We start from the raw sequence: 15,641 nt of genomic DNA on the forward strand, positions 1-15,641 counted from the left end.
TTTCGGCGACGTGTAGCGTTCAACGCGACGACTCGATCTGCGGCGTCCAATCGTCGGTGCTACGCAACCGACCAAACAATCATCAGAGTAACCGTAGATGAAAATTACTTTGTAATAATTAGTTTAAATTCTGATTCCAATAAAGATTGACCATATCTAACAGTTTCTGGCGACGAGGAAGAAAGGAAATTGAAGTTCCGGAAAAATGAATTTCGTCAAGCTACCACAGTTCAACGTTGGAGATTCGTGGCCGCTTTATGAAGAACGCCTGAAGCGATTTTTTGTGGCGTATGGAATCGAAGAAGCGGAAGACGAACGGCGAGCTGCTTTCCTGTTGACGGCGGTTTCCATGGAAGTCTATCAAATCGTGAAAAATTTGTGCTTCCCGAAGCTTCCTGAAGAAAAGAAGTTTTCCGAGGTCTGCGACTTGCTGAAGCAGCGGTTTACCCCGACGCTGGTTGTGTTCCGAGAGCGAGCACGGTTTTTCGAAGCCCGGCAAGGTGATGCGGAATCGATAATGGAATGGTCCACGAGGTTGAAGAAGCTAGCAGCCAATTGCGATTTTGGAAGCCGGGGCCCGTGGCGTAGTGGCTACACGTTTGCTTCGTAAGCAGATGGTCATGGGTTCGAACCCAGCCCCGGCACTTTCGTCAGTTGCTCTTTCCCCCTGAGAGTAGCTGACACTGACCCTCTTCTGAGCCTATGGCTCAAATGAACCCGGATATTTGGACATCGGCGAACGGCAACCCATAATGGACCCCCAATCGGACTGGAAACAGGAACAACCAACAGCCACACATCAACATCCTCGTGCTCATCATTCTACCATGATAGGGTAGAGAGTGAAAGCAGCGCAACGCAACCAGTTCGATGTAGTACAATTAGAAATAGAATACATTTAGGCGCTGTACAAAGTGTATGTACAGCTTCCAATTGGAATCGCTCACGCAGTGCCCAAGTGGACAACAGAGCTGTAAATTAGGTTAAGTGATTGAAGAATAAAAAAAATTGCGATTTTGGAGAAGATTTGGACGTGTTCATCAAGAACTTGTTCGTGGTTGGACTGCGTCGTGGTCCACTATTCGAGCGAGTATGCGAGGAAGAAGCGACGGCCAGCTTCGACGTTTTGATGAAGATCGCACTGAAGAAAGAATCGACCCTCCAACAGCGTGGCGTTTTGGACGTGCACAAGATCCAGCAAGGTGCGGAGAAGAAGCAGTGCAAGAGTGATTCACGGTGTTTCGCCTGCGGAAGAGGTGATCACGATTTCCGGAAATGCCAATACAAGAGTTACGTGTGCAAGCTTTGCGATAAGAAGGGACACCTTGCCAAGGTGTGTCCCACTAAGGAGTCGGAGCAACCAAAGGAGAAGAAGAAGCCGTGTGGACAGAAGCGAAGCCCCAGGATCAGCCATTTGAGGATCAACAAGCTGGAAGTGCCCCCACCGGTTATGGTTGGTATCAGTGTCAACGGATGTCCTGTACGTTTTGAGGTGGATACCGGGAGCCCGGTGAACGCCATATCGAAGGATCTGTATGACCAGTTGTTTTCTGCGATACCGTTGGACACCGATTCGAGAGAGGAATTCGTCTGTTACAACGGGTCTGGTTCCCGTGCGGTTGGCACATTCAAGGCGGAGCTGCGGTACAACGAGCACGTGTCCAAAGAAGAGCTCTACGTTTTCGAGGGAACGAGGCAGCCACTGCTCGGACGGCAAACAATGTGCCGTTGGAATTTGAAGATCGATTTTTTGCCACGTGTTCCGTTCGCGTTCAAGGAGAAGGTGGAAGCGGAGCTGGATCGACTGGAAGAGTCCGGCATTATTTCGAAAGCGCCATCATCAGAAGCTGAATGGGGTACACCGCTAGTCCCCGTTCTGAAGAAGGATTCGTCCATCAGGTTGTGTGCAGATTATCGGATCACGGTCAACCCGTTTTTGGTGGACAACCGTCACCCTTTCCCGGTGATAGACGAGATTTTTGCGGCGCTGCAAGGAGGTAAATATTTTTCGAAGCTCGACCTGAAGAACGCCTATTATCAGCTAGAGGTGGACGCAGACACAAGGCATCTGCTGGCTTGGAGCACGCACAGAGGTGTGTACCTGATGAACCGGCTGCCATTCGGAACCAAGACAGCTTGTGCCATTTTTCAAGCGACGTTGGAGAAAGTTCTGCAAGGCTGTCGTGGCACAGTCAGTTATCTGGACGACGTTATGGTGTCAGGTAGAACCGTGGAAGAACACCTGGAAAACCTGAATGCGGTGCTAACGCGACTCAAAGAAGCGGGATTTGTACTGAACATGCAGAAGTGCGCATTTTTCAAACAAGAAGTCGGTTATCTTGGTCACGTCATCGACCAGGATGGCCTGCACAAGGACCCTGAAAAAGTTCAAGCAATCATGGATGTCAAACCGCCGAAGGATGTCAAGGAAGTTCGAGCATTCGTGGGCCTAGCGAACTATTATGCGAAGTTTTGCCCAAGTTTGGCCCAGTGGATGAAACCGTTGTACGAGCTACTGAGGGACGACGTGAAGTTTTCCTGGACGGAGAATCGGCAGAGAGCGTTTGCAGCCATCAAGAAGCTGCTCTCGGAGGACACGGTACTGGTGCATTACAACTCGGACATGCCGATCAAGCTATACTGCGACGCTTCGAACGAAGGAATTGGAGCTGTTATCGTTCATGAGTTTCCGGACAAGAGTGAACGACCAATATCGTTTGCATCGAGGGTGTTCAAGAAGCACGAAGCAGGATATTCCGTGATCGACAAAGAAGCACTGGCCATCTATTACGGAATCAACAAGTTCAACACTTACCTGCAAGGACGACATTTCAAGCTCATGACGGATCACAAGTTTTTGACAAGCCTCTTCAGTCCTAAGGGTGTTCCGGAGACAGCAGCTGGACGTTTGCAGCGGTGGGCAGTTTTCCTGTCGAACTGCGACTACGAGATTCAACATGTGAAAGGAGTTCGAAACGTTCCAGCGGATTTTTTGTCAAGGCACCCCATTGGTAACGACGGAAGCGAAGAAGACGAGGACGAAGCGGTAAGTTTCCTGAATTTTGTGGAAGCTGAGACCCGTTCATTGGTGGAGCGCAAGCAGATCATCGTCGAAAGCCACCGTGGCAAGTTGTTGAGCCGTGTAGCTGAATACGTTAAATCTGGTTGGCCGCAAATGATCCAAGAAGAGGACCTGAAGGTTTTCCACCGGAAGCGAGATGAGCTGAGCGTTGAAGAAGGAGTTCTACTTTGGGGCTACCGGATTGTGGTTCCTACCAAGCTGAGGAAGTTTTTGCTAGACGAGCTCCATTCAGTCCACCTGGGGATCGTGAAGATGAAGAGTTTGGCCAGGTCATATTTTTGGTGGCCATCCCTGGACAAAGAAATCGAGGACATGGGTAAGAAGTGCGAGATGTGCATGCAGCAGCGACCAGAGCGAAGCGATCCAATTTCTCCGTGGCGTTTAACCAGCGCCCCCTGTGATCGAGTCCACGTTGATCATTTCTCGTTTCGTGATGCTGAGTTCCTGGTGATGGTGGATAGCCACAGCAAGTGGATCGAGGTGTTTCCAGTACGCACGCTGACTTCGAAGGAAACAGTGGAGAAGATCTCCGAATTCATCGGCAGATTCGGTTCCATCGGTACACTGGTGTCCGACAACGGGACTGCATTTTCTTCGGAGGAGTTTCAAGATTTTTGTTCATCCCGGGGAATCAAGCACTTGCGGACAGCACCCTACAGCCCTTGTTCCAATGGTGCTGCAGAGAACGCAGTCAAAACAGCCAAGAACGCGTTGAAGAAGCTATCATCGGATCCGGCGTTCCAGCGAAAGTCGGTATCGTTGCAGTTGAGCGCATATCTGGAGATGTATCGCGCCACCAAGCACGCGACAACCGGTGAAAGTCCCTTCAAGTTGATGTTCGGAAGAGAGATGAGAATCCGTTTCGACAAGCTGAAGGTAAATCACGAAAAACGACAACGCGAGAAGATTGAAGAACACCACCTCAAACAAAAGAGAACGGTATTCAAGATTGGTGAGACAGTCTATGCAAGAGACTACCGAAATCCGAAGAAGCCACTATGGGTACGAGCAAAGATCGTCAAGAAGATTGGAGCTGTCCTATACGAGTGCGTTTCGGATGATCTAGGAATTATCAAGCGCAGGAGCCATCAGTTGTTGAAATACCCTTTCGATGACTATGACGACGAAGCAAGACAACCCACAGGCGCAGGTGCGCAACCGAATGATGCATCTAGTGAAGAGTCGGAATACGGCTCGTTGGGCGAGTCAGACACGGAGGAGCAGCCCAGACAGCAACCACCACCGGCCGGGTCGTACGTAACTAGGTACAATCGAGTTGTGCTGCCACCACGTCGCTTGGGGGAAGAGTAGTTGTGGCGTATTGCATCTGGAGCGGCGACTAGCGTTTCGGCGACGTGTTGCGTTCAACGCGACGACTCGATCTGCGGCGTCCAATCGTCGGTGCTACGCAACCGACCAAACAATCATCAGAGTAACCGTAGATGAAAATTACTTTGTAATAATTAGTTTAAATTCTGATTCCAATAAAGATTGACCATATCTAACAGTGTGCTGGGGCGTGTGCGACCTTCACCGTCTCTTTGCGGGCGCGTTCGTAATCCCAGCGTCTTGACAACAGCCACCGAAGCTGAATATACCGTAAACTGCAGATCCTCGAGGTTCTGTACGGCCTCCAAGTACTGTGGCAAAATATCCTGATTTAGGATGCTTACTGCACTTGTTAACCGATAGGAATTCCGCAGCTTTGGTATTCGGTGCCGGGACATGGGGTCTGTCCCACGGAACTGCGTGACTGCTGTGGCCATGTGGAGCGCTAGTTCGTCTCGTAGTTGCTGTCGTTGTATATCCGCTGTTGGTCCTGGAGCAGTGGGTGCAGTCGAATCACGACTCTCACTCGCGTTCGATGAATCTAACCCATCAGAACTCCTTCTCGATGTATCGCTCGATCTTGTCCTCTCCTCTCCCGATTCCCTCTGCGCTTCCAGCTTGTGGTTCGATCGAAAAACGTTTTATTTCAATCTCATTCATTGTTTACCCAAAGATGGCAACCTTACGAGGCTCACAATGAAGATCCTCTGTCTGTTGTTCTGCGTTTGCTCCCACGGTGCGTTTAGTGAACACGCTTTGACTGCTCGAATATACACCCAGTGCACAACTCACTAATGCAAAACAAAAGATCAGGTTCGTTAGAAGTCAATTCTGTTCAGATACACAGGGTCAATTATGCCCCATGGAATGCGGCTACTCAGAGATATTAACTGAATTCTGTCATAAGTCAATCAATTTGATAAATATTTGAGTTCGTTGAGGTTGCCCGAGGACTCTTGAAAAATTTAAGAGTATTCCTTGATTTTTTAAGATTATTTAGGGATTCAAATGACTATTTGAGTCCACTGAGCATTCTCTGAGATTTTGCAGAACTTGTGAATATTTGTTATTTTTTTTATGAAGGCTTTGGAATTCTGGTGAATATTTGAGTTCGTTTTGTATGAATACATAGGAATTCTGACGAATATATGAGTTCACTGAGCTTGCTCGGAGATTCTTGGAAGATTTGTGAATACTATTGAATTTGCGCGATAACTTGTAAATTTTGATGTAGTTGAATGAGCTTACTCGAGGATTCTTGAAGAATACCGGGAGTTTCCTCCTTGAACTTTATTAGGGGCTTTTCCTGGAAGTCCTCCAGTCCCGGAATTCTTCTTAAAGTTCTCTAGGAGTTCCACAAGGAGTTTTTCCAAGCAAGAATTCTTCTAAGAGTTCCACCGGGTATTCCTTCAAGATATTCTCCGATAAATCCTCTAGGAGTTCCTAAAAGAATTTTTCTATGAGTTGTTTCTCTGAGACTGTCTCCAAAATTTCCCGTAGGAGTCCTCCAGGATTTTTATTGAGCTCCCCCAAGAATTCCCATAGGGTTTCCTCCGGGATTTTCCCTAGGAATTTATTCGAAAATTTCTCTATAAGAGTTTCTTCAGGAATTCTTCTGAGAGATCAAGAGTTCCTTAGTGAAGTGCTCCCCGTGAGTTTTCAGGTGGGGTTGCTACCGGAATAACCTGAGGAGTGCTGAAGGTTTGAGTGTTCGAATGTTTGGATGCACTAAATGTTGTATTTCTCGGCTATGCAGTCTTCAAGCTCCTTGGTACAACAACGAATTAAAACTGTTGGCATTCCAAGGAGTTTGTGCGGGGGTTGTCGGGGCGGTTGGCACGAATGAGGACGTCCATAATGATTCGCGATCCCAGTACAGCTTAATGCAACTATAGAACCGGGTCCGGCTGGTACTTGTAGTAGGGTACAAATCTGTCGACCAAGTTGTGCTTTAAAGCAAGCTGTTGGTGCACAATCTTGGCAACTTCGTTGTGACGATCGAGGTAGGCAGATCCAGCTAACACTGAACAGCCTGCAACGACATGTTCGATCGTTTCTCCTACTGAATTGCACTTCCCGCAGCGGTCCTCCACGTCTTCGTGCAATATGTACCGCCGATAGTTCTTCGCCGCAATTACCCGGTCCTGTATGGCTACCATGAAACCTTCTGGTTCCGAGAAGAGGTCACCCCGCACCAGCCACGCGTTTGACGCAGCCTTATCGATGTGCTCGGGCTCCAGTTGATGGGGGTGCGTCCCATGCAACTCCTTCTGCTTCCACGCTACGATCATCTCGTCAACGGTCTTGAGGTCGCAGTTCAGCTGGTAAACCTCCTGCGCCAGATCAAAGATATCCGCTTCACATACAGTGCGATACATTTCATGACGGTTCTGTCTTTCGATGAAATAAGCCCGCAACTGCTGGATCTTTTTTTTTTTCTAAACCATAGGGGGATAAATCTGCTCATCAGACACCCTAACAGGAAGGTTAGGGTAGTGTGGGGTTAAGGCCGTCTTCTACAACGCTAGTAGAAGCCAGGACTACTCGCTCCTCGACCCACTAAAACACATTCCTATGGTCGCCAAACCCTACGTCTCTCCGGAACCACCAAGAAGGTATTGCTTCAGAGAGGGGCTAGTGCATATCGCACCCTCAAGGTTAGCTGCCGTAGCCTAGCAGCAACGAACATCGATGACTCGCACTGGAGAGTCCATCACGGTAGCATGCTGGCGCTTAGCCAGTTTCCCGAGTGGTCCTCGCCACTCTCTTTGTCCTCGGAAGGCGGGCAGGGTCAACCCCGCCCGCGCCCTACTGCTGAGCGGACATCAAGAACTGATGCCCACATGCAACCCGATCTGACCTGCCCGTAAGGAAGGGTATCACTACCCTTCAGGCCCTACCAGATGCATCCGTAGGTTGGAGACAGCAGGGTCTCACCTACCCCGACCCTTGCCGGGGACCCCTTTCCAACCGCGGGCTCGGATCCAACCCAGTAGACTGACGCCACGACAGGCACGAAGATACTCTATGCCCAAGAAAGTCAAGGAAATTTCCTTTACGAAAAGATCCTGGACCGACCGGGAATCGAACCCGTCACCCTCAGCATGGTCATGCTGAATACCCGTGCGTTTACCGCCTCGGCTATATAGGCCCTAGGAATAATATGATTAGAATTAATTAGAAAAAAGCAAACTGTTGCGCAAAAGCTGTTATCATCACCTTGACACTTGTTTCTAATATTTGAAGCAGTTAGAGGCATTTGATTGCAAAACCGTCCCAACAATTTGTGAGAATATTACCTATGATCAATTTATTCCAAAAAAGAAGTACACTAAATATAGTACATTTTAGTATTATACCAATCAAAATAAAATTTACTTATAGATCGTGACGAGAGTTTCGACTGGAAATTTGTTGAATATTTTAACTGGCTTTCTCAGTCTGGGGAAATTCAAAATGACTAGTTTTGTATTGCCCGACGTTTCGGCCTTGTTTATTTGGCCTTTTTCAAGGGTAAAACTGTCTGTCGTTCTTCGTTACATTTATATATGCCGCAATTTTCATGTTGGGCTTCTTGTATGCGAAATAACTATTTGATTTTGTTTGGGGATACTGGACTGGACACATCTATTATCAACGACCTGGACTGTACAATCGTACAGTCCAGGTCGTTGATAATAGGGCCCTGCACTGTTTTGATTTTGTATGGGATTTTGACGTTTCGTGGCCTTGTTGTTAACAAAATTTCTGTAGGAGTGAAAGAGAAGGAGATAATTTCATGCACTGCCCTATAGGTGTGTCCAGTCCAGTGTCCCCAAACAAAATCAAATAGTTATTTCGCATACAAGAAGCCCAACATGAAAATTGCGGCATATATAAATGTAACGAAGAACGACAGACAGTTTTACCCTTGAAAAAGGCCAAATAAACAAGGCCGAAACGTCGGGCAATACAAAACTAGTCGTTTTGAATTTCCCCAGACTGAGAAAGCCAGTTGAAATATTCATAAAATTTACTTTAGCGATTACTTTTTCTCGCAGTCATAGATACGCGCAAGGTAGTCGCCGAAGAAAACAAACTTGCTTTCAAATTTTCCATCATAGAGCTCTTTGATAATTCTTGAAAAAAGGTCGCCACATGGCCGGGTGATGTGATGACTGCTGCGACTGCACGTGTCTTTTGCACTGCGATTAAATTAAGTCCATCATTGGAAGCTTTGGAAAATAGTCGCCAAAATTGTGAATTTCTTGCAACGCACAATAGTCTCTATATTTCATAACAGTAAAAATCTAAAATTTTTGATGAAACTTCTCTTTCTCTCATATGAGAGAAACAATTTTTTTCATATTCTTTGTTCGCAACAGACAAACAAGAGCACATGGAATTGTGGTGGGATTCAGAGTGACCAGGATTGATCCTGCGCAAGAAGGAAGAGGCGTTACCAATATCCAGGCACTATGTGTCTCCCAGATCCAGCAGTTGCGGGCTTATTTCATAGAAAGACAGAACCGTCATGAAATGTATCGCACTGTATGTGAAGCTGACCACGGTTACAGTACCCTGCATCTGGCGCAGGAGGATTACCAGCTGAACTGCGACCTCAAGACCAAGAACACTAAGCTGAGAAGCAGGCTTTGTCCCAATGAGGACGTTACGCCAAGAAGAGAGAGAGAGAGATTATTCCTTGGGCTCCTCCAAAAATCATTTCAATAATTTGTGCCAGATTTTTTTTTTAAGAAAGTTGCCCGAAAAACCTTTCAGAAATGTCCCGGTGCTTCTTCGGCAGAACACAGAATCTCAGAAAGGGTTTCCCTAAGGTAGTCGAAATACGCGTATCTGTCAAAGGATAAGCAAAATAGGTCGGAATTAAAAGTTACAAACTGATTAAACTCATTCGAAGAGGGTATTCTGCTTAGAGGGTTCGAAAAGCCGGTAGAATAAGCTGTTATTATGATTATTACTAAATAAGTGAACAAGAAAAAAAATATCATTCTAAAAGTGCATTGATGATTTCAGCATGTAATGCACAACACGCAAAAAAGTTGAGCCCCACCTCACCGGTGAACAAAGAAGGCATCTTTTTTTTTGTCTAGCCAGTTTAGAAATGCAACTTGTCGATAATAACAGCATCATTTTCCGAATGCTTGAATTGCATGCATGCTACTCTCTCACTGCACCGGACACCGTGGGTCCCGTACATCAGTCGCGCCATCGATGCCCGTCTGACTGTCTGGTCTGACGGACTGTCTGTCTATCGTTCAATGCCGATTGTGAGAGAGCACTCATACTTTTCCGCCTCTATTAGGGTGAATCGGTTTAGAATTGGCTGGTGGGGTAAAACGAGCCACAGCTGATAATGTTCATTTTCTAGATTATTTTATTACTTGACACAATTTTCAATTGGTATACCTGTTAATGACAAAAGCCTTATGCAAGTACTTTTTCCCCGATCTCCCCACCATTTGGTTTGCAATAGCCATTGTATCCAACCGGACAGAAAACGATCGCGGCCACTACTAACCACTGCGGTGTCTGGCCGAAATCGACGTTTTCCGTGCCGCCACCACACCAATAATCGGTAACGGGAGAAGCGCTGATGCAGCACCCCGCTGATTTTTTTTATGCTTTTAGGAGTCTGCCGCCACACGCCGTCGAGACTGCGAACATGACGCGAATCTGAAAAAAGAAGGAAAGGGAAATGCAACTCGACTTGATAGGGTGACTGAATGCGGAACTGCAATCTGCATACAAGTCTCTTGGCAAGCGTCTAGACGTCTGGCAACTCCACTCCCCATTAGCCGGCAGAGACAATGAGTTTTCGGTTTTTGGGACTTTGTCAAAATACATTAATTCCGAAAATGCTAACATAAATTGATTGACTTCTCTTGCGCCGGATTTGTCTCGTAAATTTGCAAACCAATCTCCCTCCCCAAAGGCGAAAGCCATCACGAGGGTGTCATTTTCGTTTAATTCCAAATTATACCAATGGTTGTTTCCTGCTCTTGGCTTTCAGAATTTACAACCACTGACTGACTGCATGACTGGTGCTGCTGCTTCGATAAAAGTCTGTCGCAACTTGGTCGGCTTTTACTGCACTTTTCCCGTATTCTCGGCATTGCCGTCATCCGTCGATTGCGGCCTACGCACTGTAGGCTATGAAGTCGATTTTCGTAACAAAATTAACATGCTGCATATCTTTTTTCATACTCTTTTTATTCGTAAATTTCAATATCCGGGGGAAAATTTTTGGCTTCGCTCGCAGTCTTCAAACGCAATCAAACGATAAAATATCGCGCTTCATCCGACGTTGCGGAGTTTATAACATCATAAGCTAATTCCCATGAAACATAACTAGATGAATATGAGTTTCTTACGCTAAATTTAGCTTAAGAGAGATGTGTTAAACACTCATATAAAAAAGAAACCATTTACACCCTCAATAAACCTCAACATTTTATTGAGGATGATCTTTTCGAACACCTTCCCCGCTGTGTCGATCAAGCATATTGGTCTATATGCCGACGGGTCTCCGGGTGGTTTCTCCACCTTTGGCAATAGAACCAGGCTCTGATGCTTCCAAACTTCTGGGGAAACTCCCTCGTCTAGGCATTTCTGCATAGCAGGCCTAAACATCTCGAGAGCTACTTCAATAGCTAATTTTAAGGCCAGGACCAGAACTCCGTCCGGACCTGGGGCCTTTTCTATGCTGAGGGACTTCGCTATTTCCACAAGCTCCACATCGGTAACCTTCTCCTCATCGTCTCTGGTTGTCCTACGAAAGGAAGCCAAGGACTAGGATCATGAGGCGAAAAAAGCCCCTCGACATCTCTGGAGATAACTCTGTATGGGTTACACTAGTTTACATCATTCTTGAACTCGGTAAGCTGATGATTGTTTTTGGTGTAGAATCATGCCCTGAGTTCGAAAACGCGAAGGAAAAAAATTACAGTAGAGCGGATTTTTTTTCCGACTTTCCATACAAGGTTAATGATTTGAAATCGATTTTTGTTCTATTTTTAAGCAAAGTCGCTCACTTCACACATCTCATTCTCCGTAATCAATGCTTCTATTGAGCTGATTTTTTTACTGTAACTCGCCTACATCTCTCTCTCTTCTCTCTTCTTGGCGTAACGTCCTCATTGGGACAAAGCCTGCTTCTCAGCTTAGTGTTCTATGAGCACTTCCACAGTTATTAACTGAGAGCTTCCTCTGCCAATGACCATTTTGCATGTGTATATCGTGTGGCAGGCACGAAGATACTCTATGCCCAAGGAAGTCAAGGAAATTTCCTTTACGAAAAGATCCTGGACCGACCGAGAATCGAACCCGTCACCCTCAGCATGGTCATGCTGAATACCCGTGCGTTTACCGCCTCGGCTATATGGGCCCTCGCCTACATATGATATGTCAAATAAACGTTGAGAAAGATTTTTTAAATATTTCTTTTCTTATTGAAAAAAAAAATACATTTCTCCATATAATTTTGGAAATTTTGCTAAAATTTAAGAAGATCGTCCCCAAAACTCGCCAATATCTTGAATTTCATCAATCTGACGCAAAACCTGTATTAGATGATCGAATGATATTATATTCAGCTTTTAATTTATGGAGAAAGATTTAAAATTGGTTGAACAAAACGCAGGTCATCCGCTATTACCATCTACATTCACCCTATTAACACGTTCGTCATGCAGTCCAACATCTGCTTCAATAGGTCGGCCGAACACCGCGGTGGCGCAAAACAGCTTCAGAAGGAGACCCCGTTTACTTTAGCGATCACGAAACCCTCATAGGTAGTAGACACCAACTCCTGGACTGGGTAAATATTTATCCGTCGTCCCACCTGGACCCATCCGATACCCTATTGCCGTTGTCGTCGGGTACTCGGTATAGGTCTGCAATGGAGGCGATATCTGCCCCCCACTCAGAAACCGCCTTACAAAGCAGTTGCTGAGCTGCGACACAGTGGTTCAGGTTCAGCTGCGTTACCTGCACTGTGATTTGTTCACTGCGGCTTTCTTGAAGGCAGGGCACCTTGGATCACCCACCCGTTGGGTGCCTGTTGTTCACGGATGTTCCGGTACAAATCAGACAAAAGGGTGGACTCGTGCAGCCTTGTGCCTTATGGCCTTCGGCGCTGCATCTCCTACACAGTTTTCTTCTGCCTGGGTCTTTACAGTCCCATGACTGAACAATTGTGTCCTGGTTCCTCCCTACTTTAACGGACTTTTTTACTTCCGCCACAGGTAGCTGGACCAAGACTACCTATGTCCCTGCTGGCCCCTTCCGTAGCATAATGGTTGCCAGGCCCGGATTAATGATTGTGGGTGGGGGGCCCGGGGTCGGAGCGAATGTGATGATGAGCGCATCGCTTTTCTCGCACTTGGCACCAATTCTTTTACGTCTTCTTGGTGTGGCGTCCCTAATCTCTTCGACATGCGGTTTTTTCTTTCGTTTTCAGGTCGAGGACTCAAAGTCGACGATCTTGTCAAGCTGATGCTCAGTCACCACAGTCGGGGACAGCCCTTCTCGTTTTTGGTTGATGGCTCTTATCAATCACGCTCCGTTCAATATGTCCACTAGCAGATTAGCCTGGAAATGGATCGGAGCTCCCACGCTAGAACTGCGTGTGCAGCTTCCTGCTCATGACTCCTCACTTCTCTTTAACGGAGACCTCGCTAACCCACTTCTTGCGAACGGGTTAGTCTCCCCACTACCAGTAGCAATAGTTTGTTTTTGATTATAATTTGACTTCATTCTTAAATTCCACGAGTTGCACGGGAAAGAAGGTCCACCACGCCAGAGCTCTGCATTAACGCGGTAAGGGACGAAATACTGGGGGGGTTGGCTGTCCAGGTACCCCACAGGCTCCGTTAACGATCGAACACCTTTTTCTCACCTTCACCACCCCCCTCTCCCCTTTTCAGTACGGGTCGCTTGGCACCTTTCTTAGCTGGCGACTACGCAAGCGTGGCGTGGGGTGATGTTCGTCAGGCCCGGGACTGTAATCCCTGCTGCCCTGAAATGCATTTATTTGACATTATTGTTTCGCACAGTAGTTTGATCGCTTGTGTTGCGAATGTAGAAGTGAAAAGCATCTGAATATCAGTGAAAAACTTTTAAAGGCTGTGATCGCCAACAAGACTGATCATGGATCATATGTTCTCTATATAGCGTAGATTCAATGTAGCAAATTTCAACCCTTCAAAAATCATTTTTTTGCCAAATTCCAAATCCTGACTCACACAGTATGACCCATAAAAAAATGCGACAGTTTTCAAAATAATCGTTCCCCTACTTTGAACTGATTAACCTTGCATGTATCTATTGGATAGTATAGTAGAGCCACTAATCTGATAATGGCAAAGGAACATAGACTGATTTCATGTACATACCTTTAGAAATATAACGTTGAACATATGGATGTCGAAATCGTCCACGCGCCAGAGGCCGTTTTTTAAGGATATAATTTTCTTTCAATTGCTTTCAATCACATTCAATCAAATTTTATTTTCAAAATAGTACTTTTATGACTGGATAAGGTCTTCAGGAGGTCGTTGGTTCGTCAGACAAGAACGAAAAAATATTAACTTATAAATTAAGAGACATTTTCTGAAAATTGAATTATTTGACAAATGTTAATTTTTAGAAAATATTATGTTTTATGCATGAAATTGTTTTTAAGTGCTTAGTATTTGTACCTATCATAAAGGTAGGTTCGACAAAAAATTGTTTTGAAAAATGTTCAAACAGTGTTAAGTTTTTCATTAATTTATCTTAAATACGGTTTTTAATATGTAGCACCTTTTTTAGTTTTTGTTTCCTAAACATTTGAAATTATTTTTCAAATATTTTTTAAACATGGGCGTATTAAAGAGTACATATTTCTTCATGGTTTCCATGTGTTTAAAAGTTTTTATCTTAGTTCATTTTGCTTTGAAAATTAGAGGAAAACTTGATTTTATTTAGAAATTGTTATCAATTATAAGGTATCCCATATACGTAACCAATGAATATTTTGACAAAAACTTTAGAGATCCTGTATGACAATGACCTCCTTATTGTATCCTTATCCAAAAAAAAATTAATTTATTAGGATTATTTCATTAAAAATCATCAAATACCGCAAAAAAATGGAATGTCGCATTTTTTTATGGGTCATACTGTAGCGGTGACTTCTTGCGGCCAAACTGCAGTGTCTGCTCATGGTTGGCTGGAAATATGGGGGTATCAGGTATCAGGTATCAGAAGGCCGGCTCCAGAGGCACGTTATCCTCTATTTGGGACATTTGTGCCATCGCCAAAATAACAGCCTATTTCATCATCTACCTGAGGGAAAAGGAAGAAAAAAGGATTTGGATGGGGATAGGGACAGGTAGGGAAATAGGAAAAATACCCTGGAAGAGGGTACTAACCAAGTACTAACGCACAAGCGTACCACAATGGGTTCAAACAGCGCCCTGAAAAGGGCACTGTAATAACGCATAAAGCGAAAGAGAACCTATAGCTCTTTACCAGAGCGGGTTAAGAACAACAGAATATCCTGAATGTTCAGGTCTCTGAAGTCAGTTTCACTTAATAAGTGTTTACCGAATACTCGGAAACGCAGTTGCGCAAAAACTGGACAGTTACATATCAAATGATACGAAGTTCCATAATCGGATTCACAGCTATCACATGGAAATGAATCAGCTTGCTGAATATTCGCCATGTGATAGCTGAGTCGGCAGTGGCCAGTCAATGCTTTGACCAGAATGCTGCAATTCTGCTTTGACACATGTGTAAGATACTTCGTCACCCTTGAAGATGGCTCAGTACAAGACAATTTGGTTTGACGACATGACTCTAAACTATTCCAGTATTGTCTGTGTTGAGTAGCAGCCCAGGTGTGAATCTGAAGCTTTACCCAACACTTCGATATCGGAATAGCTGGCTCAGGGCCAATGAGGTCACGTGATGCTCCAGTACGAGCTAACTCATCAGCCAATTCATTTCCAGCGATGGAAGAATGGCCTCGTACCCATACAAGGTGAACAGCGTTTGCTGAATTCAGCTCCTCGATTTGAGTTCGACAAGCGATAACTACCTTCGACCTAGAGTTGGCCGAAGCAAGTGCTTTAATAGCAGCCTGGCTATCTGAACAGAAGTATATTACTTTGCCCATTACGTGCTGCTGAAGTGCTGATTGCACTCCACACATAAGAGCAAAGTTTTCGGCTTGAAAAACGGT

The 15,641-nt window shown here is 45.4% G+C and overlaps 1 protein-coding gene across 1 annotated transcript; it reads left to right on the forward strand.

Annotated features, from left to right (window-relative positions):
* The first annotated feature begins 205 nt into the window (after positions 1–205).
* LOC134286707 (uncharacterized protein K02A2.6-like) lies at positions 206–4,393 on the forward strand. The gene is made up of 2 exons (XM_062848365.1): positions 206–500; positions 1,026–4,393. The coding sequence occupies exons 1-2, from the start codon at positions 206–208 to the stop codon at positions 4,391–4,393; spliced, it is 3,663 nt and encodes a 1,220-aa protein (XP_062704349.1).
* The last annotated feature ends 11,248 nt before the right edge of the window (positions 4,394–15,641 follow it).

This window comes from Aedes albopictus, chromosome 2 (assembly GCF_035046485.1).
Source record: "Aedes albopictus strain Foshan chromosome 2, AalbF5, whole genome shotgun sequence".
NCBI lineage: Eukaryota > Metazoa > Arthropoda > Insecta > Diptera > Culicidae > Aedes > Aedes albopictus.

Coding starts and splice junctions, on each gene's coding strand:
- LOC134286707 (XM_062848365.1), top strand. CDS start 206: ATGAATTTCGTCAAGCTACCACAGTTCAACGTTGGAGATTCGTGGCCG. Junction 501..1,025: donor GTTTTTCGAAGCCCGGCAAG/GTGATGCGGAAT, acceptor ATTTTGGAGAAG/ATTTGGACGTGTTCATCAAG.